Source organism: Coniophora puteana, assembly GCF_000271625.1.
Source record: "Coniophora puteana RWD-64-598 SS2 unplaced genomic scaffold CONPUscaffold_17, whole genome shotgun sequence".
In the NCBI taxonomy this organism is placed as follows: domain Eukaryota; kingdom Fungi; phylum Basidiomycota; class Agaricomycetes; order Boletales; family Coniophoraceae; genus Coniophora; species Coniophora puteana.
Genome location: NW_006913069.1, coordinates 861,320 through 889,217, shown reverse-complemented (window position 1 = coordinate 889,217; position 27,898 = coordinate 861,320). Strand labels below are relative to the sequence as shown.

Below are 27,898 nucleotides of genomic sequence, written 5' to 3'. Positions count from 1 at the left end.
CGGAGAAATCGGAGAGACGTGGTACGACGAGCCCAATTTTTGGCGCGTCGTCTCCAGAGTCCCGTGTCCACTCCCCACTTCCTCGTCCCGCCTCTCTCCTTTCTTGCTCCTCCTTGCCCATCTCTTTCTCTAACGCGCAGACCGACCACTCATCCACAATGACGAACAAAGCTGTCTCCATGCTTGGCCTCTTGTTCACCCATCCCACCGAATTCCGCACGCTGATCAACTTCTACCTCTGGCACGAGCAGAAGCGCGACATCACCGACAAGCAGGAGCACTCAACCTCGGGCTGGGACCGCTCGACCATGCGCAGATGCTGGGAGCTCCTCGACATGACCTCCCGCAGCTTTGGGGCCATCGTCAAGGAGCTCGACGGCGATTTGGCAAGGATTGTCTGTATCCCTTATTTTCTGAGCTACGTATCCAATGAAGCTCACGCTAGACTTGGTATAGGTTTGCATGTACTATCTCGTCCTTCGTGGACTCGACACCATCGAGGACGACATGACTATCCCCGACGAGTCCAAGCAACCCCTTCTTCGCTCTTTCCACGAGAAAACCGTTACGCCAGGCTGGAAGTTTGATGGGAATGGCCCAGATGAAAAGGACCGCCAGTTGCTGGTTGAATACGATACCGTTGTTGAGGAGATCAATCGTCTTGCACCCGAGTACGTGTCTGCTCCTCTCTGCGCAACCTTTCTCCTAACCACGTACCATATAGGTACAAAAAAGTTATCCTCGACATCTGTGAAAAGATGGAGACCGGCATGGCCGACTACGCCCACAAGGCTGCTACGACTGGTTCTATCTACGTCGAGACAGTGTCCGAGTACGACCTCTACTGCCACTACGTCGCCGGACTCGTCGGCGAGGGACTCACGCGCATCTGGAGTGCGTCACGCAAGGAGGCGCCCTGGCTGTGCGACCAGCTCGAGCTCTCGAACAGCATGGGCCTCATGCTCCAAAAGACCAACATCATCCGTGACTTCCGCGAGGACGCCGAGGAGGGGCGTTACTTCTGGCCGCGCGAGATATGGGCCAAGTACGGGTTCCAGGAGATGCGCGATCTGTACGCGCCCGGGGCGGAGGAGAAGGCGGGCTGGATACAGAGCGCGATGATTCTGGATGCGCTGCGGCATGCGACGGACAGTTTGGATTACCTGCGGCTGTTGAAGAATCAGAGCATATTCGTGTTCTGCGCAGTACCGGTGTGCATGGCAATGGCGACGCTGTCGTTGTGCTTCCAAAACCCAGAGATGTTCCAGCGGAACATCAAAATTCGCAAGGCCGAGGCTGCTCGTGTACGTCCTGCCCCTCTTTCCGACGCTTCCATGAGGCTAAAAATTCTTCGTAGCTCATCATGAATTCGACAAACCCCCGAGAAGTTGCGCTCATCTTCCGGGACTACGCACGCGCAATCCACCACCGCGCCAAGCCGCAAGACCCCAACTTCCTCCGGCTTTCGATCACGTGCTGCAAGATCGAGCAGTGGGTCGAGACGAACTATCCCTCCTTCGTCGTCGTCAACCCCAACGGCACGGGCCTGGACCCGAAAGACAAGCGCTCGGCGGTGGCGCTGCAGGAGAAGAAGCTCGTGGAGGATGCGCAGGCGGCGCAGCAGGCGGAATTCCGGGCGAAGCGCGGGCTCGAGAAGGAGCGGCTGTACCACTCGAACGCGCCGCAGCTGAGCATTTGGGTCCTCCTGGGTTATATCGGGGCGTTGATTGGCGTGATGGTTGTGCTCGGGGCCATGTTGGCCTGGGTGATCTACAAGATATATGAGGAGCCAGTCGTAATGGATTCGCCTATCCAGTAGTAGCTGGACAGGATTGTCCTGAGGAGTCGAGGCGGGGTTTTTCTTTTCTTTCTTTGTAGAGCTCGAGATTATTATGCCCTATATACCAGCCCTGTAATTATGACGTTGCTAATGGCGGGACGTGTTGATAACCACGTTTTGCTCGATACCCTTGAACGCATGGTTATGAGTCACTGGTCTCTGTCAAGAAGAGGCTCATTTGACCTCAATTGAGAGTATCGGAGAAAAGTTCCGATTACACGAGTCCCATGAGTCATGATCAAGTGAGTGGGGTGATGGCATTTTCTGCCAAACGGATAATGAAGAGGGGAGCGGCTGCATATATGCACCTCATAGCACGCGTAACGTATGCGTCACCGCCGGCGGGGGCTCATTGTCGTCTCCTTTTGTGCCTAGGGTGGGCTGGGAATGACATCGAGGCACACTGAGGCTGTGAGAGGGAGCGCACTAAGCCAGCCCGACGTGCGCGGGGGGTTGCGGAAAAAAGCAGGCTGGGTAGGCGCCCGAATTGCGCGACTGAAACACTCCCCAACGGCGACTTCTGTCCATACACACTCCCAGCAACAGTGAGCGCAAATGGCGACAACGTCCCTCCGACACGCAGACACGGATGGCGAGCAGACGTGGGGAAGGGGTGAGTGCACATGTTCGTTGACTGTATGCGCGAAGAGAGGCTCACCGTGACGGGGTGCATGGGGGACGCGACCTGCTCGGATTTGACTCGGATGGCTTGCAATTGTCGTGTGCGCGCTTGCAGTGCTCATATGCGGGGGAACTGACTGGTGCGTGTCTTTCTCTGCGACTTATGACCTCCCGTTGCGCCGAATACTAACCGTGCGTATGACATGGACTCGTGTTCTCTCGTGGCAATCTGATCTCCGTTCTCGCTTTGATACGACTCGACTTCGACCTCGACTTGGTTCTGTTCTCTCATCTCCTTTGGACGACGTTATGATTGGACGGCGAATCCTGACTTCGAACTCTGGCCACGCTCTTTCTCCTTCGTGCGCGCGCTTGGCTATGACTATTCTTGTCTCGCCGCGCAAATCTGGCACGGAATGATGGTTCTAAACCACGTTGGACGCATAAAATGAAACAACCAATGGGCCAACCTCTCGTGACTTGAACTTTCGGTGGTGGTGGCGGTGGGCCAATGTGGGATAGGCCGAAACTCGGACGGAAGGACCGCGGTGGGAAGGCAGCAGGAGGAGAAGATGAGGACGAAGCGTAAGTCCACCCCATTCACGCATTCGCAGCTCGAAGCTTGACCCTGACGCCGCTTTCGCTACTTTCCTTACAATGTAATACTCTATCCCGGCTCACCTTCCTGCAGCCCACCCGACCTCCTCGAACCCCACATCCTCCGCTCACTGAGCAATGTCAAAATTGCCTCCATCCATACATCTTGTGCCTCATGTCACTGCATTGCGCTTGACATTCACGGCACGGCCTACATGTTCGGCCGCAACGCGCCGCAGACGCCTCTCGGTGTCCCACAAGAAGTCGTCTCTGAGCAAAAACCACGCAAGCTCACGGCGCCGGAGCTGGGAGCAGGAAAGGGCACGCGGTTTGTGCATGCTGCGTGTGGGAGGTACCATTCGCTGTTAGTGGATAGTGAGGGTGATATATGGAGTGCAGGAGCCAACAACGTTGGACAGGTTCGCACGACGCGTTGACGCGTGTTTTCTTTCAGCTGTGACACGGGAAACTGATCCATGTATCTTGGGTTTGCGGGAAATACAGTGCGGACACGAGACGTGCTCGAACATCCCAGGGTTCAGAAAGATTGAGAGTCCAGAGGCCGGCGGTGTCAAACAGCGCGTTATCAAAGCCGCCGCAGGCATCACGTTCTCTGTCATCCTCACTGAGAACGGACGAGGTATAGTGAACTTCCGTGCAATCGTTTGTTTATGACGCCACTCATTGTCACTTCTTAGTCTTCACCTTTGGGAGTGGCGAGAAGGGCCAGCTCGGCAATGGCCGGACGGGCGAGCATATCGTCACGGGGAACAAGACTGCATTCGACATCGAAGTCGACCCAAGTGAGTCGTCATCTTAGCAATGTCTCGAGCATGCTAACGCTCGCGCAACATCTAGTCCCTGTCAAAGGCCTGAACGACAAGGTCATCACCGACATCGCGTGCGGGCAGCAGCATGCGGTTGCTATCGATGAGAAAAAGTAAGTGACATGTTGCTCTTTTCCCTCGTTCTTTGGAACTCACACCATCCTCGCAGCGTTGTGTACGTGTGGGGGTACAACGGCTATTGCCGACTCGGCCTTGGAAACCAGCAAGACGTGCTCGTTCCTAAGGCTGTCCCGCAGGTATGCATGCGCATATATGCACATATTGTCGGTGTATGCAGGGCGAAACGTGCTGACGCACGTGCTTGTATAGTTTGCTGGACCAAACGAGAGTGGAACTGGCAAGTATATCGCCGCCGGACCGTCGAGTACGATCGTCGTCGACCAGCTGCAGGCGTTTTGGATGGCTGGCAAGGTGTGTCTATCCCGTCATTTGTACCCTTTCTATTGTTCCCTTATTTTAATCCTTCTTTAATCCTTCTTGTTTACCCTCTTCAGTGGAAGAATAGCGGCGAAGGTACCGTTTTTGCTGTTCACTCAAAGGTGACCCTTTTGACGATAAATATATTGGTGGATAGGCTCGTCAGGTTCACCGTACTCCTCCTTCCGACCCATCCAAGATCTTATGTATGCGTATCCATTACGTTGACCGATAATGAGCTGACCACATCCATGTGCGCAGGGGAATCAAGGTCCTTCATGCAAGTTCGGGAGGTGTGACCCACTTCGCCCTTGCTACCGAGGAGGAGGGTGTTATGACGGTTGCATGGGGACAAGGCGCAAGCAACGGTGCGTCTCCTTGTTTGCCTCCCTCTCATCGTGACTTTCTTTTCTCTGATTTGGTTGACCTTCTGTGCCTTGCGCCAAATCATCGCTGTACGAAACGCTAACTAAATGTACAGGTGAACTCGGTCTTGGCCCCGAAGAGCCCAAGAGCACGTCCAAGCCGACGCGACACATGCCGCTAAGTGGGATCGACGTGCTCAGTGTCGCCGCAGGCCAAAATACGACGTATATCCTCGCCCGCCCCAGTGCGTCTTTTTCGGACCTGCCACGTCACCCATACGAAGTCGAGGCGCCGGAGCTGTGTATGGTGTGTGAGGTCGACAAGGGGGACGATGACCCAGCATTGGAGTGCGACAAGGTATGCCTTATCTTGTCCCGTTCCTTCTCCCATTGGATATTCCGGATTGACGAACGGCTGTCCCTGTGAACGGGTAGTGCGACCATCCGTACCACCTCGGATGCCTCAATCCGCCGCTGGACGCCGTCCCCGAAGGCGAGTGGTTCTGCCCCGCTTGCGATGCTCAAGGCGTGCCCGTTGCAGATACCGACGCGGTAACGAAGGGAGTGTCAAAGAAGCGCAAGGGCGGCGGAGGCACCGATGAAGGCGGTATGTTTTACACATTTCCCGCCCCTCGATACTTCGCTGATCATATCGATGTTGTAGCATCGAAACGCAAGAAGTAAAGCGGCTGTCTACAAGGTCGCCTAGGGCGTCCAAGAATACGGGTACAGAACGTAATTGAACTTGATTGAACGTGACTGAGCAGAACGCAAAGCATTTATCGGGAACCATGTCAGACTTTTTCTTTGTATACATTATGCATTCTATCAATATTTGAATACTTTACTGTTGTGTAAACAGGAGAAACTTCTACGATCTACCGCTGAACGCTGAGAGGTTGTGGGAGTTGGTACTTGGTTGGGGTTTGACGCGAGAGAGGCATAAATTTCGCCGACTTCTCTCCGTCGACACGCGTCACCAGATATCAAGCTAGCCTTCTAAGCTAATTACACTTTTTTTCTCGATAAGCTCGTGCGCCTCTTACCTCAAACCAACATGCCCCAGAATCTGGTGTTGATAAGTACCTTCTATCACCTCTCCTACTTGTTCATCGACACCATCTGTTGTCCTTCAATTTCACCCTGTGCCCATTCTTTCAAAGCGACTCAAGGGTGCAAGGCTGAGTGGATCCAGCCATATCGACTATATCCGATCCACCATATTAAACCCACGAACCCGCCAGGAGCATCTGTGTATCTCCCGCAACGCCTCGCCCCGAAGTTCAGAAAGGAGGTCGAGGATGAGGGCTTTGTGAGTTTCACTTCAGTTGGCTCTCTGTGTACGCGTCCATATGTTACTTCGTGGATATATTTCTCGCTCACGTTGCGGATACAGGAAAATGCATGAATTTCGAATGGATGAGGAGATGAAGAGATGGGAGGAAAGTATAGCATGGTACGTTCAAGCAGCTGCTCATGTATGACCCTGCATCCGCTTCATCGTGCTATACGACGTCCAGACTTGCCGGTCTAGCCGTTGCTCTCGCTTCATCTTTGAAATCTCATGACATCGCGTACCTCGCCTTCTAACGACCCTGACTTGCGCCCGCCTGGCCTTTTCTTTCAACATGCAAGCATATCATAGCCGGCAATGGCTTCCGAGATATTGTCACGAGCACATCTTGACCTATCACCCGCCAAGAACTGCAAATTTAAGTAGGTCACGGAAACGCCGGTGCTACTATAGTAGGTCTGCATTTAATTAGATCAACTTCGATGGCAGTTGATGAGACGCTAAGGCTCAAAGGATATAGTATATATACTGTATACATACGTTTACTAGCATATAGTATACGGTATATGTCTACAGGGGGCTGTAGACAATTCATTATAATATATAAACAGTATAGATTAGTATATAGAAACAGAAAACTCAGAGCTGGCGATGCTAGCCTCTTCTACGAGCCGTTGCATATTTTTCCAATTCTGCAAACGCCTGTCTGAAGGGGTTTGCCCCTATTATAAATTCATTCCCACGGTTCGCGCAGCTTATAGTAGAACCAAAGTCATGTACTACAAAATTGAAGCTAAAATACATAGTAAAGGGGAGGGGCTGATGAACGCGCACGCGCGTGCGCGAGTGTCCCAACTCCTCACCAGTTCACTGCACCCCTGCAATCAGTCATGGCACGAGCAAGCGACGATGACATAGCCAAGAGGCAAGACATCATAGCAAGTATCACAGATCTCAGCAAAAGGCTCCCACCTACCGTCCCCATTGCGAGCAAGTCCGACAAGATATACCACGTAATCACGACTGTACACGGCGACTCAATGTGGGAGACATTCAATCGACGATTCGACATACTTTTTGGGGAAACCTGTCGGGATGAATCAGGTCGCTTTCGTGAGCTTCGTCGAGGACGGTATGGTATGGAAAAAGTAGGACTATACCTTTCGAATGTTGCCGATGAACCGGGCATGGAGCACGGACCGATGATGGTCAAGCTCGAGCGCCTCGAAAAGGAGCTTGAGTTTCTCTGGTGAGTCAACATCAAACATATGCATAGAAAACAAGTAGAGCTTACCATCTTATCGCCTGGAATCAGCTCACTTGCTACTTCTGTGCCCACGCCTGATCAGCCGAACGCGAGTGTGTCGATGCAGCCCAAACCATCCAAAGAACCGCCTACATTGAGCCAAGAGCAGCTTCTGCGTAGACTTGGAAGGGGAGCCCTTGCAAACGAGCTGTATGGGGTTCCAGGTGCGCACCTTGAATCATGATCGAGTACAATCAGCTAATAATACGTCAGACGTCACTCTCCCGGGCGATGTGAAGAGGGATTAGACTTACAAGCCCCCAAAGGAGAGCACTGATGATGAGGACAACTCGAGTGGCCTTGAATCAATCCATTTGGACAGAGATGGACTCGAGATCATCGCTTCCGATGCAGACAAACAGGTGAGCATTTAACAACTCGCTGGGATAGCCTGAGGGAAGCAGCTTACATGTACAGTTATTACAGCATCGCAGGCGCCAGAAGCGGCGCATTCTATCGGACTCATCGGATGCGGCATCCGACCACGGCAGCAAGCACTCTACTTCGTCCAGCGTTGCTGATGCAGCGCGTTCTGCCGCAAAGTCTGTCTTGAAGGCTACAGCGTCGGTGGTGAAGTCCGGGCACCAAGCATTAAAGGCGGCGAGTCGGGCTGTGAAGGGGAAGGGGAAGAAATCGAAGGAAAAGGGAAAGGACGTACGCATGATCCATTGCATCGTATTATATCCTGTATACTCACTATCAGGTCAGCGAAAGCGTGCCCGTACCATGCCTGCACTCACGGAGGACCTTGACACGCTTGTGGACGATCTGAAAGATGGCGAGCTATCTGATGGTTGTAGTGCCCTGCGAGACGTTCAGAAGCGAGCAGCAGAAGCACGGCCTGACGGTGCACGTGGACCCAAGAACAAGTCGCTCGAGTTTTTTGAGAAACCGAAGGCGGTTGTAGTTGGTGGAAATAAGAAGTGGGAATTTAAGTGTAAGCTTTGCACCGCGTGAGTGAAGACACTGACTCCATATTAAATGTGAAACTTACATGAAACCAACTAGATCGCGTCGGATTGAGAGGACGACTGACTCGACTGACTTTGCGGACGAGGAGAAGCGTGCCAAGCTGAACAATCTGGCGGGGCATCTGAGCGAGAGACACGCTGCGGAGGTGGCTGAGAAGAGGGCTCGTCAACATGCATCGAGTGATGGTGAGGACGAAGAAAGCGTGCCTCGTGTGAAGGAGGCTGAACTTGAGCGCTCGCGTGCGATCATGGCGGCGATGCTCGAGAAGGGCCGGCTCAACCCCGCCCATTCCCCCTCGCAGCTGGGATTCAATCGTCATTTTGCGGCGTGGCTGCTCCAAAGCGACCAGGCGTTCAGTTCCGGAAAAGTACCTTCTCTACGCGCTCTTTTTGACTATATCCGGTGCGATTTTGTCCTCCCATCTGACGTCACGGTCCGCAACACTATTGCCCGCATATATGCTGGATTGCGTGATGCTGTTGTCGAAGAGCTGGCTGTAAGTCTTCCCTTTGTCGAACTGTTTCAGGTGTGCTAATAAACACATGTACATCAGAGTGTTGAGTCTAAAATCGCATACAGTACTGATTTGTGGACCACCCAGCAGATGATCTTTTCATTTGCGGGGACAATTGCTAATTGGATTGATGAGGACTGGAGGATTGTTACCCGCGTCATTGACTTCAGACACATGGAGGATCATAGCGGTATTGGGACAGCTAAAGCATTCTTCGATGCTGCTTCAAAGGTCGGTAGCCTCAATAAGATAAGTGCTCTACCTCACGTCTGCGTGCATTTGACTGATATCTATTGTGTCTATACTTATTCTCTATTACCATGGACAATGCATCATCAAATACAACATGCGCACGTGTATTGGGCCGGCTTCTTCTTGCTCGGTACGGTGTTGGTTTTCATCCTGAAAATGTGCAGATCCGGTGCCTTGCCCACGTCATCAACCTTGTCGTACAGAAGATCTTGGCAACACTGAAGGAGGTTGACGATCCGAAGCAGCAGGACTATTACGAACTACTAAACAAGCATCTCCCGGTTAGCTTTGATGTCAGCGAGGAGGTTGAGGATCTCAGAGCATTCGAGGAGGATGACTATACAGGTGACTACAATAGTGACGAGGATGTATGCGACCCGGAAGAGACGCCGAAGTTTCATAACATGACAGTTCTTGAGAAGGTACGTGTATTCTACTCTATCAAAGTATCTCAACTAACTCCTACAAATCCCTGCATAGCTTCGAACGGTTGTACAAAAGATCGTGAGCTCTCCTTCTAGACGAGCCAACTTTCGCCGTATTGCTATCCAGGAGTTCAAGAAAGAGGTTCAACCCAGCGGGTATCCTACTTGGCGCTTGATGCCAATCCGTGATGTCCGTACGCGCTGGAATTCAACCCATGCAATGATGGGGCGTGCACTCACACTGAAGAATGTACGTAGCATAAGAAGTCCGAGATTCCTGCTCATATTCATTGTATTCTAAGGCTATTGACGTCTGGGTCTTTCAGTACGAAGATCTACGCCCACTGCTTCTGTCAAAATCCGAGTGGGAGATGGTTAACAGCTTGCACTGCTTACTCGAGGTATGCACATTCCAGTTATACTAGTACTTTCGCCCGAGCTCACAAACTTTATTCTAGGTATTTACCACAGCAACCAACACGGTTTCGACAAACTCTAGCCCAACGCTTCCCTGGGTCATTCCCCTTTACTGGGAGATGAAGACGCAACTTGATTCATATATACACAATGATAAGATCGACTTCAAGCTGCGTGCTGCCGCTTCCGAAGGCAAAGCCAAACTTACAGAGTACTTTGACATGGCGGTGAGCTGCCAACATAACATCATCGCAACCGGTACACTCTCTATAATGCTGCTGTTGTAATGTGTCTATTAACTTTCTACACTAGTCTGTCATCCATATCTTCGGACCGAGTGGTTTGTTAACCTTGGACGCGATGGTCAGAAGAAGGCCGAGCACATCTTTGAACTTGTCTACAAGATTTACGCCGAGGAGTCAATCCCGACCCCAACACCTGAACCAGAGCCATCGGATGTGTACTTGTTAACCGACCCGCTTGCCCTGCTTGGTCGTCGCCCTACAAACCCCACACCTGTTGCCATCACTCCGGTGTTGCCGGAGATTGAACGCTGGATGTCGGGTGAGGGTGGCTTTGGTGACCATCGCCAACCACTGCAGTGGTGGAAGGTGAGCGTTGTACTGATCGACATGTCTATTCTACTAACTCTCTTGTAGACACATGCAGCCAATTTTCCGGTTATTTCGTGCATGGCGCGCGATTTTCTGGCCATTCCAGCCACATCTGTGTCAGTCGAGCGTCTCTTCTCGTCGTCGCATCACCTCTGCCGTGACTCACGCTCATCAATGGCGGCATCTACCATTACTGAAGTCATGTGTGCCAAGAAATGGTTGGAGGACCCGGCGCTGTTTGCCAAGGTCATTTCGAAAAAAACCTAGGCTCATCTCTACTGTATATATACTATATAAACTGTATAGTATATATCTAGTATACGTATCTGTATAAGTTTACCTTGAGTGGTATACATATACTATATAGTTTGAGCCTTATTCAGAGACACAGGCTTACAGACAAGGCACCCATGCAAGCAGGGCGTGGAACATGAAGGTTAGGTGAGATCGAACAACTGACATGACGCTGTGAGAGCGGCTCCCCGGCCTATACCTCTTCCACCAAAGTCGCTGGCTCATCCATTATGAAGATATCTAAGTCTTCTAAGAAACTCGCTCCAAACATTCGACCTATTATGCTTTGCTGTTGCCTATCGAGGTCTCAGCAGAGCATATCAGGCCGAGGAAGGGGTACTTACGGCTGCTCCTCGCCGCTCAAGCTGCGGAAAGCTGCTATCCACAAACACATGACCAGGGCGAACGCAACGAGAACAATACAAGCCGTGTTGTACTCAACCTAACGAACTCATCATCAGGAAAAACCTCACCGAGGGATTTTACGCAAATATCCCAAAGTCCAACAGAATCCTAAGTATTCCATGGAACTGACGGATTTCACGGTCCCTTCCAAGTTTTCAGATGGAATTTTGCGGAATCCGCAGAATTCTAACAATGCCTCGCCAACTGAATTTCACCTGATTTGCCACCACCGAACCTCGGGATATCACTATGTCATAGTTATAGAATGGCAGTCAAAACAATTATCGTTATCATCAACTAATGTATGTAGCACTACAGCCCACGCGCTCCTTGAAAAATATATCCAACGTGTTCGACAGCCTGTCTTTATTGTCTGCTGAGCCGCAGTCGATGATGACCTACCTGTGCATAGTGGGCTCGTCGACCTTGGGCATGCACAGCTTGCTGATCGTGGTCGCCACCGGCATGCTCACCGCCGAGGACGTGGCGAGGGTCTGCATGGGGACGCCCATGGAGATGTACATGTTCAGGACGGAGCCCGATGTTGTCAAGAAGCCCGACATCATGACAAGGTGCAGCTCCGAGCGAGTCATGAGCTCGAGGGACAACTTCACGAGACACGCGGACTCACCCTGACCAAACAGGGCAAGACGGAGGCAACGGCGGCTTCCGCACCCGAGACGTTCATTGTTCTGAAGGAAGCCAGGCACTGGGTAATTGTGTCAACACTGAAATCAGAGTTCATAGCTGAAGGCAAGTACGTACGAGTTCTTATAGATTGCATCCTCAAGTTACAACTACATCACCAGCCAGAATGTGAAATGAAACTCATCACGGCATCCGAGCCCTGCTTGTCGAGCTTGCATAAACACAGAGCCAGAACACAAAGATGCCTAGAATAGAGATAATGCGGTCTTCGTAGGCCGGCTTGAGCTTCGTGTAAAGGGACTGGGAAAAGGATTTGTGTGTGATTGGGGAGCGGAGATCCGGTTTGACGTGGTCGAGGGGGTGTTAGTTTGATATTTGGACGTCGAGCTATGGGCAGGAGTGAGGATAATGGGGGAGGATGGGATGAAATTTGTGTTTGAGTGAGCTCAAGGGTGTAACAGAATGGGAAAAGACGCGTGAAGATGTCAATGTCCGGGATAAAGACAACTCAAGGACGGACGGACAAAAGGACTCACACTGAGGATAACAGGACAATCCGGCACCTCGACCCCGGCCATCTATCCGCCTCCCCTCCCTCCCCCTGTCCGTTGCCTCGCCAAGAGGCGGTGGCGGCCAAAACACGTCCAAGTCTTCCATCTCAACCGCAGCGACGTCGCTCACATCCTCGAGCTGCACCCTTATCTGAGCAGCGACCATCTTCGCATAGGTCTGCGGCAGCTCAGGGTCAGTGTAGAACACGCACGCGAACGCCTCGGGCTTGGGCGGCGCTTGTGTAGGGTCAACACGAAGTGGCCGTGCACGTGCAGCGTGTCACTTTTGAACTTGACGTGAATGGGCACGAGCACGGGTTTGGTGGGTGCAGCAGCAATGATGGTGTCTGGGGACCTGGAGGAGTGAGAGAACGAAAGCAGATAGGGAGGTTAGCAGAGCGGTAGTTAGAGGGAAAGAGATTGGAGCATCAACTCACGGGTACTTATGCATTGTCTGCACGGCCGGATGCAACTTGATAAATGCGCAGGCGGGATCATACTCTAATAGCTCTGGTCCAGCTCCGCCCCCTTCCCTCGTGGCTGGGGCTCGCTGATCCGCTTCCACCCTTGCGAAAAACACTCATCCCGCCACCACTGATCTGTCCGCTCCATATCGCAGCGCAGGGCACGTCCCCCCGCTCACGACAAAGTTACTGTCGTCAGAGTCGAGCGCGCCTGCAATGGGCAGCTCGTAGCCCGAGCACAGGTCCACGTAGCTAGCTTACGGTGCCAGATTTGTACCGCGCCTGCGTAGGGAGTATGAGTGAGGGTAGGGTGAAAGGACACGGGAGGAATGAACAAGAAGAAAATGTGCGAAGTCAAACATTTGTACATGTTTATTTATGACGTCAACACAGCTAAACGGCATGCTCGCGTAGACTTGCGTTGTGTTCGCGCCCAACCCCACTGACTTCATGCAATCAGCCTCATTCTCTTTCCTTCAACTATAAGTACCATCAAAACCTGGAGTATCGCATTACTCCAAATTGTTCAGCACTTTCACTGTAGAAATATGGGGTCGCACGGGCTTGTGCCGCCACACAACATGATTGCCCTTTTGGCACCCCAAACTTGCCGAGGACAGCACGCCTGTGCCGTCGCAGTCCCTAGCGACCTCTCATTTCACAGCTAGTACATGCAATGTTAGCTATCGGATGTATCAAGCATCAAGACATGTATAGCATGGAGAGTTTCTTTTAAGTATCCCTAATTGCTATACAAGCATATGCCTGTCCTGAAGTTAAGATTCTTTGTCCGATCGACCAATACATTACTATGCATTTGGAATGGAGTAGAAACTCCCACTATTTACTACAGCTGCAAACATGGCATGAGGAAATCTCGAGAATTCCCGCAGATTCCACGGATTTCTAGTGTAATTGTCACTCGTGAACTTGGTTTTCGAGAGATTCTCTCGTATTTTGATAAAATCCCTCGATGATGTTTTCCCTGATGATAGTAAGTGCATGCGTGTCAGTGCGGGAAGACCCCATCCTCACATCGAACAAGAATAGGGATTTCCAGATCGACATGTTGGCCACAGATGTAGGGGAGGGAAGAGGAGCAAAAGATTGTACGGGTTATACCGTAATAGTCTCGCTTTTATCCATACTCGAGCTGCCAGTGTTCTTACTCCGTGACGGCGGCTAGACATATTGGCGTGCATGTATCCTTTTTTTTGGGTCCTCAACCCTGAAGAAACCGTGGCTTCTGGCAACGCTCTCTTTCGCGAATCGTCTCACCCGCTCGGCTTTTCTTCGTCGCGAGCCTTGCAACTGTCAGGAATGTTAAACTTTCTAGGCGGATCACGAGCCGCGCCTTCGGCGCCCATCGATTGTGGGTGTCTGTGAAATTCAACGTTCAACCGCGGAACCGAAGAGAGCAAGGCAAAGCGACTGACGGCTGTATGTATCGTCTCTTTTTTACGCGCGCCATCATGGTTGTCATACTGTCATTAGATATAGAGAACCCGGTTTGTTTCCGTCGCCTTGAGCGGTTGGTGGGGGAGACCAAAGCCGCTGGAAAGATCGTTAGTCCCAGTGACTTTGACCCTGATCAGCGTTATATTGCTTTCAAGAAGCAAGTCAGCCCGTCGTGACCTCCAGACCGTTGAAAATATTGATTAATACAGCTCGTCTATATTTTTCGATTCCTCGGAGAGAGGCGTTGCATACAAAAGGTCGGGGCGACTGTACACCTAACTAGCATTTCACCACTAGTGCCATTGTCCCTTGGGGCTGTCATCGGCCATAAACAGTCGTCTGTCCAGTACTTAAGGATAAGCCAGTCGATACACCGAGTATGTTGAGCCGACGAGCAAAGCTGTCACAGGTTAGTGTTAGCATTCATTCAAAACAACAAACTTGTCCGAAGATGCTTCCACTCGCACCTAAGACAGGAATTTCTCCCAAGGCCCCGCCATGTGTGATACGCTGTTCAAAGTTTACGTGATCAAAGTCAGTCGGTTGCTTGTCCTTGTAAGTCAAATTGCGGACATACCTTAGCAGGCTCTCCCGTAATATAACCAAGCGTGTAGAGTACGCGGGTGAACGCCCAGAAACCACAAGAATAGCCGGCGTAGTACGGGTAGTTCATGCTTGTGAGAAGCGTCCTGTGATCATAAAGCTCAAGTACGGTATGTTGTAGCAAACGGAAGATCTACAAAGTATGACGTACGTCGAGAGGATGAAAGGCATGTTCTCAAGCGTGTTCTGATGAGCTCCTGCGTGACATCTCTGAATGAGGCTTACAGATGTCGAGCAACCTGATAAGAAGCTTACTTTGAACACAGTTGAAGAGCAAAGCGTCCCTAGATTTGTCCATCTCTGCCTTCTCGGCGTAAACTGGGGGATCGTAAGCCTCGCTCTCGGCGATTATGAAGCTAGCGCAAGAATAAAGAGCGACCAACGTTGGGGGTACTTTATGCCAGCACGCTTTCGGTGGCGACTGACAACGATGGCTTGCCACTGTAAAACCCACTCTGTAAACAGAATACCCGACGCGACGGCAACAGTCCTGGCCGAGAGCGTTGCGACGGGCATTAGGTTGAGGTTATGATTAAGAGACAGATTGCCCAGCGCACCCAGGAGGGAGGTGAAAATCGAGTTCAGCGGACATGATCACGACAATGGAAAAGGTATCGAGGAGCAGTGAAGCTGGCGACGCACTCACGAGTCCTTGCACCTCATTGCATTGTCATGGTACCCGTGGAAGGGTAAAAACAGACTCGCGGCTCCGTTGATGTCGCATTGGCCCCTATCCCGCAGCTCCTGCCGGCAAGTGAGCAGCTAGGTCATACGAAGGGGTCGACCGATTTTGGTCGATTCGGTCGACTTTGGTCGATGACCGAATCGACCAAATTTTAAAGACCGACTAGAAAAGAACATGTGACTAGCTACGTAGAACCGATCGATCGAGCTGGTAGGCCCCCTAAACTAATGTGCGAGTTGAGCTGGCCCAGTACGAGCTACTCGTGCGTCGCGTGAAAAGGACTCGAGTCCTTCCGACAAGCGCGAGCAATCGCCCAAAGCGGGTGATAGCTGCGCGATTAGTTCTGCAAGTAGAGTAAATAGTATCGTACGAGTAGAGTAACATAAATGACGAGGAAGAGAAATGGAAAGAAAAGGAAACAGCCAGATAAGAGTCAGAACGTCAAAGAGCCAGATGGCGAGAGAGGGCGAGAGCGAGCAGTCGTAAAAACGCGACTACTACTGCTCAAGATAAGGGATTCGAAGATACTTCGCACCCTCGCGAAGAACCAACGCTGAGTCCGGAGTACTCGCGTCGACAGCGAAGGCCTGATACAGCTTGAATAATGCCTGGCCACCGTCGTCGACGGTGGTCCGGGATGCCACCATGTTGGCGAAGGCCTGAGCTTCGAGTACTTCGCTCTCGCCCGATGAACGAACGAACGTCTGTTCGTAGACTTGCTGGACCGTTTTGAGGAATGCCGCCGGATGGAAATGCTCGCTGTTCGAGAAGATGCCCTGGGGCTGAGGCCACGGCGGCAGCTCCTCGTGATCCTTTCTGATCTGGCGCACACCGTCACCACAAACACCCTTTTTGTGGTTGCCGGTAGCGCTCAGCTTGCCAGGATACATGAGTGTCAGGCACCGGGAGCACGTCGGTGGCCTGCGAGGTTTCTATAGTTGCGTCAGCTGTATGCTGGCTTATCAAATTGTTAACCTGCTTACCTTGTCCGCCGATTCTTCCTTCACAAGCTGAATGACTTGGCAGTGATGCTTCCAAAATGTCTCGGTGTTACGCTGAGCTGTGAGAAACGTCAGCAACAGGACTTGGGAGGTGAGCAAAATTAGTAGATATTTACACGTGAAGTTCTTCGTGTGGATACGATCAAGAACTGAACGCTCGATATCGCCGAGCTTCCGAAGAAGGGCCTGTGGGTGCTTGGCGATAGTGGGTATTTGTCTCGCCCTATTGAGCTCGCGGAGACGGCTGTTGTAGACATCCGTTGCGGGAACCCACTTTCTCGGCGACATGTTGTAAGACTGCCACTTGAACTCGGCACGCATGTCCATGAATAGGTAGAATTCGGCGTCGCCTTCAATCCGCAGTGCACGAGCGTCGATACCGGTCGAGATGCTGAAGAAATGCTCGGAACGTGTGAGACCAGGAGGGAGTGGAGGGAGTCGTGTAACCTCGGAGGGTTGGCTAGATGGTGTTGCTGACGTGCGAGCTGCTACCGGATGGAAGAAGCTGTGAAGCGTCCCAGACGCTTCGGCTCCATGTGAACGTGATGTACTGGTCACTGGTCGAGACTATTTACGGGAAACATTAGTTAGATCAAGCACGACATTATGGGATGGGTACGACAACAATAGAACTTACAATTTGATCAGGTTTTGGCCACCGAAGTGCGTCGACCGGCGTGAGCTCTCGGTGTGTACGTTTCGGCTGGATGTTGTCCAGCTCGTTGTTGCAGGATTTGCGCTTGTTCGGGGATGACAGCTTGGCGGTCCCTTGCTGTACAGACTCAGAAACCGGCACGGGATCCGGTAGCTGAGGCTGACACTCCAAGCTGAGGGGTGCACCTGCTACGGGTGATAGAGCGCAGGGCTGGCGATGTAGTTGTCAACCGGTACGTCTCGTTATGATAAGTAAAGCAGTAGTGACTTACGATGGTGTTATCCGAGCCAGCATTCAAGTTGGTCAAAGCTGACTCAGTGACCTGCTCCGCAGAATCACCTGCCGTCAACTCAATGTGTGAGTGATACACGGTCATGTCAACCTCGGTGGCAGCTGTTGATGGTGTATACGATTAAGGTGCGTCCAGTTACGATGCAGAATAAGCCCTTACCTGACATAGAGACACTTGTCATGTCATTAGGCACTGTCGTAGCTGCCAAGCCCTCGCCAACGTCTTCTATCCCCACACCGCTGAGGTCCGAGTCGAGAAGAAGGCTCTCTTCAATTTTGACTTCGATGTTACCGCCAAAACTGAGGAAATAATTTGAAGGGACGAGACCAAAGGCTTCGTTGGAGTCGACTTTGGCGAGGATAGGGAGGTGGAGCAGGTTGGTAGACTTAGTCTCTATGCACGTTTGATTCCATAGCCTTGCAACGTAGTCAGTAAAGTGGACATGGTGCGAGCCGAAGGTGGACTGGATGAAGGTGGATCGGTCCTCGAGGCGGCTAGCAATGCGTATGTTCCTGCGGAGAACGAAGTCATGGCACAGCGCTGACATTGTCTCAATGCCGCTTGGCTGCGCTCGGTTAAGCGTGTTCCAGCCTTTGTGAGAACCCTCGATACGGCTTCCGTCGGAGGCTATGTCGTTGCGCGGTCTTGCCAGACAGCCTTTTCGAACGTGCTGAAGCTGCTCAGCATGAACCTGAGTCAAGTGGTAATGGCAAGCGCAATAGTGAGTGTCACACGCATGATACTCGCATGATACAGGACATACCTTTGATGCATAGCGACCCCATATGCCCCCTACCCGCTCAAAATACTCAAACGCCTCAACAAGCCGCCGTTCCTGCTCCTCCTTAGACCGGTACACTGCGTGTTGGCTTGCTCCATCAGCTTTCTGGGCAACAATACAGGAGGAGATGCACGCTGCAACCTCCTTCTGGCGTGGGTTCCTTGTTGTATTGACGATGCATCCCGAATACCTGTATTCGCATAGTAAGTAAACTGATGTCAAGTTGTCTATTAGAACGTTAGCTCACCGCATGACGAAGTGCCAAAGGTCAAGCGAGACCTTTGTGTCTGGGAAGATTGCCTGAATGGCACTCTGAACGTGGCAGCAGTTGTCTACCACGACAATCTCGGGTCCAGGGACGCACAGAGCATTGCAGCGCTGCTTAAAGCCGGCTAAGATCTGCTTGATCTCGGCGTGTGATGCCGTCTCACAGAACCTCTAAATCAACACTGGTCAGAATATTCGCAGAGTCAAGTCGGTGAGTGAACGTACCCAGCCAACAATCTCATTTTTCTCGTTTAACAGTGATAAGACCCCACCCCTCATAACCTTCACCTTCTGCCTGTTCGAACTCATGAGAGTTGCCTTGGCTGCCGTACGAAATGTTGCGTCAAATGAAAGGGTTCGTGCTGGAAGACACGAGCACGTTAGAGATGTTGTACACAGTGCATGCACAGACCACTTACCCGTGAGTCCCTTCATATACTCTTCGGATTCCGCTTGTCGTCCTTTGGTGTTGAAGTGTTCGAAGACCTCAGTGATGACTTCGACTGAAATGGGCCGGTTGTAGTACTGAGGCAATGAGTCGGGGTCTTCGTTGGAGGGGGGAGCGAACGTCTCAAGCTTGGGGTTGATGAAGAAATCTTGACCATTGCTGAGCTTCTTCCGATAACGAAAGGCGCTCAAGTAATCGAGAAAGCGCCGTCAATATTCGAGGAGATGGAGCTCTGCGGAATAAAAGGTGAGCACATAGTGAGCTTGCGGGAATGGGGTGAATAGGCTTACGCTTGACATTCTCGGCTAGCCCTCCTGCCGTCGTCGAAGGACGGAGCTCAACAATGAAGTCAAACAGCTCGCGTGTGACTGCTGACCGCTTGAGGAAGTACGGAATCTCCGCTGCAGGTACGTCAGCCACCAACAGTGATAAACCATAACCCAGGGACTTACATGGTACGCGCCAATGCTCCCAAGAAGCCCAGAATGAGGGGTCCGTTGTCGCAAAGCAGAAGCGAGGGTGCGTCAGATGCGTTGACACTGACAATGTCCCCTTGATTGTTTGCTTCTTCTCTTGACAGGTGTTGCACCGCAGCTGCAACCCAAGTGCCGACTCCTCTCGATATAGGCCATGGACTTCACGAGGGCCTGATCCCGTCCATCCCTCGGACTGAACGTCAGTGGAGCCACATGCTGGACACTGCGACACTAGCTCAGGGAAGTAGAATGGATGGACAGTGGTGAAAGGATGCAGGTACGCAACTTCTGCCTTAATCTCAGCTTTCCCTGGGCGCTTGAGGACCTGAAGATAGCGAGGCGGAATGAACCGTGGGCCAAGGAGGGGTACGTCGCTCCCAAATCGTGATGGTGCCTTGGTTTTCCGGGATGTTGACCGGTCGTGGCTTGCGAGCATAGAAACATACTCGACGACATGAGACTCCCATTCAAGCTGTATGTCGGGGCGAGGGTAGACGTTCTTATTGGCGTCCTTCCACTTTGAAACTCGGTTCGAGACCTGGTATAGATGCGGTAAGCAGCTATGTACGTCTCTTCCGTTGAAAAACTCACGTTTGCCCGCCACTCATCTTCAAACCTCTGTCAATTTCGGCTTGCCAGCGACGACTTCTTGAGCGTGTCAAGGACGGCTTCAGGCTCATAGATGGACATGGCTGGGATGCAGACGTGGCAGGTGTGATGAGCGTTGGGATGAAGAGGTGCGTAGGCAATTTCAGTTCGGCTCGCAGCTTTGGGCAGACCTGGCAACACCAAGTTGCCGCTGCTTTGTTCAGGCATCAGGTTGTATTCGCCGTTTATTGACTCATGAGACAAGTAGACACGGAGATATGTTGCGGACCCTGACCACCACTCGGCAAGAACGGACAAGATACGCTTATGGCAAACTCCTCACAGAGCGGCAGATAAGCCATGGTCTTTCACGCTTGTGATCTTTGGTTTAGTATGACAGCACTGTGAGGTCTGTTTAATCAATATATGATTATTGACCGACACTACTGGTTGTGAGTGAGGTCAAGGAAACAACAAAGCCCGCATAAGTTAAAGCGCTGAGAAGCGCTGAGCACGACAATCGAGCTGGTATAGGAGGAGTGACATCATTCATTCCGTCTACACGAATGCTCGATATACCCCTAACAGTATTTCTCCTTCCTCGACACCCTCGCGTTTGAGCTGTCTATTTAGCATGGGCCCTCCTAAACTCTGGAGTGTACGTCGTTTGGCTTCCTTCAGACATCAAGAACTAACTTGAAGCAGCTTTTATCTCCAAGTCCGCACGTCCAAAAGTGCGATTTTGGCAACTATGTGATGGACGAGGGATTCCATACGGTCAAAACCGATACAGGTGTGGAATGCAGACTCATGCGGATTGGGATAGATGCTAGGTACATACACTATAGCAGGTTACTCTATTGCATTGTGGGCTGATATCCGGCGAAGTCCCTGGATGTATGCAGCTGCAGAGGCCATTCGAAGCCGTCACATCAATAGTGCTCGCATCGGTCAATGTGCAGACCTCAAAATCCTTGTTAATAAGCTCAGTGATCTTCTTCGCCTCCCAGTACATCCTTTATTTGTGTTTGATGGAAGTGAACGACCCACCGAGAAGCGGGGAAAGCACGTTGACACCGAGAATAAGCACCAGTTGGAACAGGGGTTCAAGGACTTCATTCAAGCGTATGGCTTCAATTATCACACCGTTGAGTAAATGCTACTCTGTTATAAGTGTGTTGCTGAATAACCATTAGGCACCGGGTGAAGCAGAGGCTGAGCTAGCAGCCATGAACCGGATGAATCATGTGGACGGAGTCTTAACTAGTGATAGCGATGTTGTGCTTTTTGGAGCAGGATGTATAATCCGAGAGTGCGTTTATAGTGTGTTACTAACGTCCAACTGCTCACTTACAAGTGTACTTAGACTCATAGACGGCGATGATAACAAGAAGCATCAGGTTGAGATCCACACCGAGGAGTCCATCCGAGCAAGCGGCTGGAATAGCCGGCGTTTACTTCTGGTAGCGTTGCTCTCTGGGGCAGACTATGACATGGTCGGTGCTTGATTGTTTCTGAAACCGATTGGGCTGACTTCAAGTTACGTTTTTAATCTTACAGGGTGGTGTTAAGGGCTGCGGGATAGGTGTTGCTTCGCAGCTGGCGAAGAGTGAGCTTGGCGAGAAACTTGTTCAAGCATACATGGGTTGCCCAGCGCCGGAATTCTTACGATTTTGTACGGATTGGAGAAGAGATCTCCGAGACATGCTACGCAACAACACCGAGGGGACACTAACTCGTAAGCATGGTGGCATAGCAGACAATGTTCGAAACACCTTTCCGTCACTCACTGTGCTGGGGAACTATCTATGCCCGGTCACATCGCACTCGCTTACACTTGATGGGCCTCGAGAAATTGGCGGGCTGCGCTCTCCACAATCCCGCCAGCCGAATGTAACAGAGGCGGTTTCTCTATTCAAACACTACTTCAACTGGCCTTCAGCGAAAGTGGAGAAGTATATTCGCGATAATGTCTGGTCCGGGATATACATGCGAGCGATGTTTCGTGTACGTCATACTGGTTGTCCGGAGATCAGAACTGATGCGTCGGCTTTAGCTTGAGGGCAGTGTTGGTCAACCTATCCGCGCCCATGCCTTCACAATTCACGGGCGCACTACTCGAGACGGAGCGAGCTACTATGAAGTCCGTTTTAACGGCGGGCTGATCAGTGAGGCAGTGAGAGCAACCCCTGATGACTTCCCGCAGCCGCCCAAGGGTCAGTCGTCAAAGGACAGACCTGCCGAAGATGACATTGCGAAGTTTGAGGTCCCCGCCAAAATCCTGGAGTTCTCCCACCCTCGGGGAACGGCGGAGTTCTGCACGAGTCATAACCTTGAGATGGTATGTGAACTTACGTCTTTGCCTTATTGCATGACCCTGAGTTCGAGTAGGTATCTGTACCTCCGTCAGTAGATCGTGACGATGAACGGTTTTGGGACGCACCTGGTAACGGGTGTTACTACACGCCCACTTCCACCTATCAGGCGATCATGGATGTCTTCCAATCGCCTTCGCGTTTTCTGTCTTCGCGAGAGCCTGGCACCTCAAAGAAAATCGAGTCAGCTCATGCAAATAAGGGAATGGAGTCCCCTTCACCGAAAATCGAGGATGATGACATGTCCAGTTTGCTGTCCCTCTTCCCAAGAAGCGTGAAGCGCTCAGCATCAGCAACCTATTCTCCCTGTCTCTCGATTAAAAGCGCACCTCAAATTGAACTGACGACCCCCAACAGCGACGATGATCATAGCAGGTCCCGTCCCATGAAGAAGAAGTTCAAACCTGGGCCCGACGATGACATTATCGTCATAACGAGTGATGAGGACGATGTCATTGAGCCTGTAAAGGGACCTAGTACCTACTAGTGTATGCCATGTTTTATCATAAAGTGTACGAGAACAAGAGGACTTACCGTAATGAAAAAACGAGTTTCGGGTCGTAAAAGCTGCTTGGCAGCAAGTGTACCTGACGAAGCGATGGGAGTGGAGATGTACAACTCCTCATGCCAGGACCTTCAAGACAGCGGGCGGGTGTGTTCGTCGATGGCAGATGGTTCGGATGGGGGAGACAGGGGAGACAGTTCAGAATCGTGTTAGCTCACCTTTCCTGCTCATCTCCTGAGCCACCCCTTGGCAGAATTTGAAGCTCCGGGAGCTTAAACCCCTCGGAAGCTTCTCGCCGACCCCTCCGTATGACCTATCTGCCGGCAAGTGCCGCATCTCTGTCTGCCCGCCAAACCCAATTCAAGATTTCCACCATAGATCTTCCCGCGATAGTATTCGCGATACCTAGTATCGTCAATGGTTGCTCTCTGGTAATATTATCCGGTAACTTGCCGGTAACATCACCAACAGCATTCCCCGTCTACACTCTCCATTGACCATCTCGACGTAATCAGAACCGTGGTTCGAAACTGAGTCATATTTCATTTGTCACTTAGACACTCGGACCGAGCACCATTTCTTCTCGCTTCCATCACTATCTGTCTAGAAAGGGCTTTTCAAAGCTCCCGAATCCTCATTCGATGAGCAATCTCGCCGTCGTTTTCCATAGCCATCAACGCTTCGCGCCAGTTATCTCCGATTCATGTCGCTTTCCTCGCCACACTCGGGAGCACCACGATTGATATCACCACGTCCAAGGTAGCATCATGGGTACGGGTGCTGGAGGGAGAGGAGAGGGATGTTGTCCGGCGGCATGCATCAGTTCCTCTTATTTCTGTTCTAGGCTTGACAGGTGGCATGTTTGACTATGTGTGTTTATGTAAATTTCCATCACCCTTGATTTTGTATTGCTCAGTTAATTATCACTTCGCGTGTAGACGCGTCCTGCCCCGTACCTGGTCTGCCTCGCGGTTGGGAAAGCGACGTCACTTCTACCATACGGACTGTCGGTCCCGCGGCCGATCTCATTGTTCCACCCTTTGACCCTGGTTACTTCACAGATCCCTATCACCGTCTGCCAATTATTATGGAAGTAATCGACCGACTCTGGGAATATGGTAAGCCAAGGCCTCAAGTGCTCGAGCATCCTGAAAACGTGGTTTCTTTGGGGTACTTCGGCGGTTGTGGAATAATTACCGCCGGAAGCCGAAATGGTCTACGAAACGGTATGGTTATCAGTCGTATTTCCGCCAGTGGGTGGGCTTCAAACGGAACCACGAATTCAGCATGTATAGAAGCTGCAGGGCATCAATGCATCACTGCTACCTATTAAGATCCACTTCATATATTTCTAGGGTGACCTGCTTCACTCGCTACACGCCCCTCAGGTGTAAGCGTCCCAGATGGGAAGGTATATAGCCAACCCAACGCAATGATCAGCGGATGGCGTTCATGTCGCCATGAATGTATGTCCTATTTCTCAACGTATTCGTTCCGATCGGCTTCCCATTCCCATAATTCTTTGCTTTGCCTACTATGCCTTGATAGCGACTAGACGAACCTGCTGCACAGCTGTGTCAGAGAATGCTAGGTCATTGCTTGAGTGCTAACCGGTAAGCACGTACCAGAGTTGAACCAATGATGGGTCAACCATTCCCCTTGATTCCGTCTGTTGTTAGAGGCTCCGGATGGTGAACAAGGCCACATTAGACCATAATGCCACTCATGGGTGATGTTATATTCTATCGCCCAGCAGCTTATCGGGACATGCTATAACTATCCTGTTGTGTGATTGTTTCTATTTCTGCGCACTCGAATCGGAGAGATCGGCAGTTTATTCGTCATGAACATACTGATTCCATGATATTACACAGGCATTGATCAATGAAGCCTCATGGCACACCGACCCGATAGGTAGAAGGGGTAAGGAATATAATAGGGTCGTCCACGCTTGAATGAGATAGACAGCTGCAGTTCATTCAGAAAATATATCGAATGGCTACATCTGAGTATGCCATTCGTACGTGACTGTAATGTAGTGGCATCCCCAGCTTCCTTGATGCTGACGGGCGAGCATTTATCCCTGTATTTACGCACTTAGGATCGTTATCTATCGCTCAGAACGCGACTCCGCTCCCGACTTACTGCCAGGGTGGATTCGCTATCAATATGGCCTAGCTAAGCAAAACATCCGAGAGTGCAAGGCCATTGTGACGTGCCTGCTCAATTGCTATACGGAGGGACTAAAGACTGGAACTCGGGAGCACATCCCCCTGTCTCAATATTCGTCCAAGATGCGAGTCGGCTTCCTCAACTCTACAATTCATTTAACTAGCGCAAGAGGAGTAGTCAAGATTACACATAATGTGAGGGGAGATAGCTGTAAATACCAGTCGTAACAATCAAGTCAAGGAATCAAGTACATGTCCGAATAACTCGTGAAAGCCAAGAAATCGTAAAATGGGCGCGTCAGTCAGGGTATTTCATCGTGTAGGCGGGAGGCTAGAACGGATCCAGACCGTGGTGTCCAAACCGCATGTGGGACTCCGGCAAAGAAAGGATAACCTGTTCTTCGGTGGATGGTAGCATGCCGAACTCGTGCGACAACAACCTGCCGTTATCGGGATCTGCGGCAATGAAGGCGTTGTAGTCTGGGCAGAGTTCGTTCCAGGAGGCTAGAAATTACGCGTGAGTTAGAAAGGCGACAGCTAAAGAACATCTAGATGGCGTACTGGGTATGTCATTCCGGTGAGCAGCTGTCGCGGGAGGGTTCTCCGCCATTACAACGGCAAACCCGCTAAATATGAGAAGCTGGTCAGAAATGCCTGAAGGACAACGAACGGGTTTGATGGCGTACTGGGACAAATGCCAGTCAATGTGACAGTGGAGGAACCAAGGTCCGCTGTTATCGGTGACAAAGCGAATCGTCACGTTATCGCCCAGGGTGCCAGTCGATATCACATCCCTCCGAGGAGGGTTCACGAAGTTTGGTGTACTGTTTCCGGGTGCGCGTATAACATCAAATACGTGCTGCGGTGAATATGGCGTCAGTGTCACGGAGCCTATGGTGCGCGTGTGATTTAAACGTACGCCGTGAAGGTGGAAAGGATGAGGAGCTCCCGCCGCGTTTGCGGTGCTTGACACGGGAAGACTAAGCTCGATCACCTTGTTGCGTAGTAGCTCGTACACGGAACCTTTGGGCAGAAGCTGGGATGGGTGTACAGCGCCGTTAAGGATCTGAAGGAGGACCGGCACATCTGGATTAAAGAACGTGACGTTGTTGATGAAGAAGTAAGGGTTAACAGTGTTGGTGAGGTTGAATCCGAGGTCGAGGTTAATGTTCACGTCTGCTTGGCCGATTTCGTGTACCCCAGGTGCGCCGGGGTTGATGAGCGGGTGGATGTTACTATCGATTAGCGGCGTAGTGGAAGTAACAGTCGAGTTAGTAGGGTCCGCGTCGGGTGCACCTTTGTAACGGAAGATGGCGGAGTTCATTCCATTGATAAAGGTAGACGTCGTGTTTTCGGAGGTGAGGCGAATCCAGTAATTGTCGATGGGTTGGTTAGCAGTGACGACGACAGAGTATCTCTGCGCTGCGAACACAGAGATGGAGTCTACCTCGACGGGATCGATTTCGATACCGTCAGTCTCAATGACGGTCATCTTGTGCCCAGCGATGGTGAAGTTGAAGTAAAGGTTGCATTGCATGCCGACGATACGGAAGCGGTACGACTTTCCCTGTTCAACCTCGATGACTCCGAGGTCTACGTCCGACGTACTGTTCCAGTAGCGACCTTTGCCATTGATGAGCGTCGCATCTGGCAAGACGGCTCCAAATGTCGCATTGAGAAGATTTGCAGGTTGGTGGTACCAGTCAGCGATAGTAATAACTGTGCTTTCTAACCATGATCATGAGCTTTGGTCCAAGGTGTCACGTCCAAGAAGCGTACCGTCATCCACGTCATACATATCGGCGTATGGATCTTCGGGGTCGTAGATGACAAGCGGGCCTCGCAGCCCATCACAGTACTGGACCGAATAATGAGAGTGGTACCAGTACGTGCCAGTCTGACCTGTGGCGTTGAGCTTGTAGGTGAAAGCGTCGTTCGGAATGATCGGGCATTGTGTCACAAAGGCCACGCCATCGGCCCACTGACGACCGTGCTCGAAGATACCGTGCCAGTGCTAGTACAGTACAGGGTTTATTACGTGAAATTAAGAACGGTGTACGCTGCACTTACGACGCTGGTGACTTCTGCTAGGTTAGGATTCGTGAGGTTGTTGATCACATTGATCTTGATCGGGTCATTCTGGATTGCGGTAAGGCACGACGCCGTTGGACTCCATAACGAAGCTAAATCTCACCTTGTTGATTTTGATGAGTGGTCCTGGCGTGCCACCATTGACCACCGTAGCCCTGAATGATATGTCATGACCATGAATCAAGATAGCTTGATGCAGACTTACGGACGAACGAAACCGTCGGGTGCAACTATAACGTCATTGACAATCAGGTTGGCAGAAGGCCCAACCGGAGGGGGAGCGTAGGCGGTAACGGGGCCATAATCACCCGATTCAACACGCGACACAGAAACGGCAAGACAAGCCGGAGCGAGCGCAAGCAAGAGCAAGAGCAAGAGCATTCTGGAGGTTAATGAGAGGAGATGAAAGCTGAAAACAGCTTGAGGCAGTGTTGCTTCGGTATGACAGCACGAGCAGGGTGTAGCGGACGGCGACAACGAGGTGTTTTCTACTCGATACGCGCCCGTTGGTACGAGAGGGATTGGGGTGCGTCTCAACTGGTCTGCTTTACCCTTCATATATGGCCAAGACCGAGCGCTACACCGCGCCGACTGATTCGGGAGACATCCTACCATTTCCCGGAATGAAGAATGCAGAGACAACCTATGCCCTGCGCCA

The 27,898-nt window shown here is 51.4% G+C and overlaps 10 protein-coding genes across 10 annotated transcripts; 5 read left to right on the top strand and 5 right to left on the bottom strand.

Moving 5' to 3' along the window:
• Nucleotides 1–14: 14 nt before the first annotated feature.
• CONPUDRAFT_112596 (squalene synthase) lies at nucleotides 15–1,945 on the top strand. Its single transcript, XM_007776533.1, has 4 exons — nucleotides 15–395; nucleotides 457–671; nucleotides 725–1,304; nucleotides 1,358–1,945. Exons 1-4 carry the CDS (start codon nucleotides 159–161, stop codon nucleotides 1,817–1,819), a joined length of 1,494 nt encoding a protein of 497 aa, XP_007774723.1. The 5' UTR covers nucleotides 15–158; the 3' UTR covers nucleotides 1,820–1,945.
• A 444-nt stretch (nucleotides 1,946–2,389) lies between these two features.
• Nucleotides 2,390–5,548, top strand: CONPUDRAFT_112592 (RCC1 BLIP-II). The gene is made up of 15 exons (XM_007776532.1): nucleotides 2,390–2,453; nucleotides 2,577–2,601; nucleotides 2,984–3,046; nucleotides 3,153–3,477; nucleotides 3,563–3,698; nucleotides 3,757–3,861; nucleotides 3,917–3,998; nucleotides 4,055–4,142; nucleotides 4,216–4,317; nucleotides 4,401–4,419; nucleotides 4,481–4,529; nucleotides 4,585–4,691; nucleotides 4,805–5,046; nucleotides 5,124–5,295; nucleotides 5,353–5,548. The coding sequence occupies exons 1-15, from the start codon at nucleotides 2,396–2,398 to the stop codon at nucleotides 5,370–5,372; spliced, it is 1,593 nt and encodes a 530-aa protein (XP_007774722.1). The 5' UTR covers nucleotides 2,390–2,395; the 3' UTR covers nucleotides 5,373–5,548.
• A 4,078-nt stretch (nucleotides 5,549–9,626) lies between these two features.
• On the top strand, nucleotides 9,627–9,876 carry CONPUDRAFT_66139 (uncharacterized protein; the record flags this gene model as incomplete). The annotated part of the gene is made up of 2 exons (XM_007776280.1): nucleotides 9,627–9,701; nucleotides 9,754–9,876. 2 exons carry the CDS (start codon nucleotides 9,627–9,629, stop codon nucleotides 9,874–9,876), a joined length of 198 nt encoding a protein of 65 aa, XP_007774470.1.
• Nucleotides 9,877–10,530: 654 nt separating this feature from the next.
• CONPUDRAFT_66111 (uncharacterized protein) lies at nucleotides 10,531–10,749 on the top strand (the record flags this gene model as incomplete). Its single annotated transcript, XM_007776277.1, has 1 exon — nucleotides 10,531–10,749. A coding segment is annotated over one exon (219 nt), but the record flags the coding sequence as incomplete, so codon positions are not given.
• An 830-nt stretch (nucleotides 10,750–11,579) lies between these two features.
• On the bottom strand, nucleotides 11,580–12,831 carry CONPUDRAFT_159445 (uncharacterized protein; the record flags this gene model as incomplete). Its single annotated transcript, XM_007776531.1, has 4 exons — nucleotides 11,580–11,890; nucleotides 12,366–12,617; nucleotides 12,665–12,735; nucleotides 12,818–12,831. 4 exons carry the CDS (start codon nucleotides 12,829–12,831, stop codon nucleotides 11,580–11,582), a joined length of 648 nt encoding a protein of 215 aa, XP_007774721.1.
• A 2,006-nt stretch (nucleotides 12,832–14,837) lies between these two features.
• On the bottom strand, nucleotides 14,838–15,421 carry CONPUDRAFT_66320 (uncharacterized protein; the record flags this gene model as incomplete). Its single annotated transcript, XM_007776294.1, has 4 exons — nucleotides 14,838–14,991; nucleotides 15,057–15,102; nucleotides 15,161–15,223; nucleotides 15,289–15,421. 4 exons carry the CDS (start codon nucleotides 15,419–15,421, stop codon nucleotides 14,838–14,840), a joined length of 396 nt encoding a protein of 131 aa, XP_007774484.1.
• A 1,131-nt stretch (nucleotides 15,422–16,552) lies between these two features.
• CONPUDRAFT_66230 (uncharacterized protein) lies at nucleotides 16,553–18,613 on the bottom strand (the record flags this gene model as incomplete). The annotated part of the gene is made up of 5 exons (XM_007776288.1): nucleotides 16,553–17,064; nucleotides 17,382–17,585; nucleotides 17,776–18,229; nucleotides 18,302–18,509; nucleotides 18,567–18,613. Coding segments are annotated over 5 exons (1,425 nt in total), but the record flags the coding sequence as incomplete, so codon positions are not given.
• A 908-nt stretch (nucleotides 18,614–19,521) lies between these two features.
• Nucleotides 19,522–20,414, bottom strand: CONPUDRAFT_85542 (uncharacterized protein). Its single transcript, XM_007776530.1, has 5 exons — nucleotides 20,367–20,414; nucleotides 20,150–20,247; nucleotides 19,949–20,062; nucleotides 19,615–19,876; nucleotides 19,522–19,553 (listed from the first exon to the last, which is right to left on the bottom strand). Exons 2-4 carry the CDS (start codon nucleotides 20,198–20,200, stop codon nucleotides 19,742–19,744), a joined length of 300 nt encoding a protein of 99 aa, XP_007774720.1. The 5' UTR covers nucleotides 20,201–20,247; nucleotides 20,367–20,414; the 3' UTR covers nucleotides 19,522–19,553; nucleotides 19,615–19,741.
• A 579-nt stretch (nucleotides 20,415–20,993) lies between these two features.
• CONPUDRAFT_66367 (PIN domain-like protein) lies at nucleotides 20,994–22,159 on the top strand (the record flags this gene model as incomplete). The annotated part of the gene is made up of 4 exons (XM_007776297.1): nucleotides 20,994–21,245; nucleotides 21,295–21,410; nucleotides 21,456–21,594; nucleotides 21,671–22,159. 4 exons carry the CDS (start codon nucleotides 20,994–20,996, stop codon nucleotides 22,157–22,159), a joined length of 996 nt encoding a protein of 331 aa, XP_007774487.1.
• Nucleotides 22,160–25,480: 3,321 nt separating this feature from the next.
• On the bottom strand, nucleotides 25,481–27,621 carry Cplcc4 (laccase; the record flags this gene model as incomplete). The annotated part of the gene is made up of 8 exons (XM_007776529.1): nucleotides 25,481–25,653; nucleotides 25,711–25,775; nucleotides 25,836–26,008; nucleotides 26,069–26,877; nucleotides 26,929–27,163; nucleotides 27,220–27,288; nucleotides 27,344–27,395; nucleotides 27,446–27,621. The coding sequence occupies 8 exons, from the start codon at nucleotides 27,619–27,621 to the stop codon at nucleotides 25,481–25,483; spliced, it is 1,752 nt and encodes a 583-aa protein (XP_007774719.1).
• Between the last annotated feature and the right edge of the window lie 277 nt (nucleotides 27,622–27,898).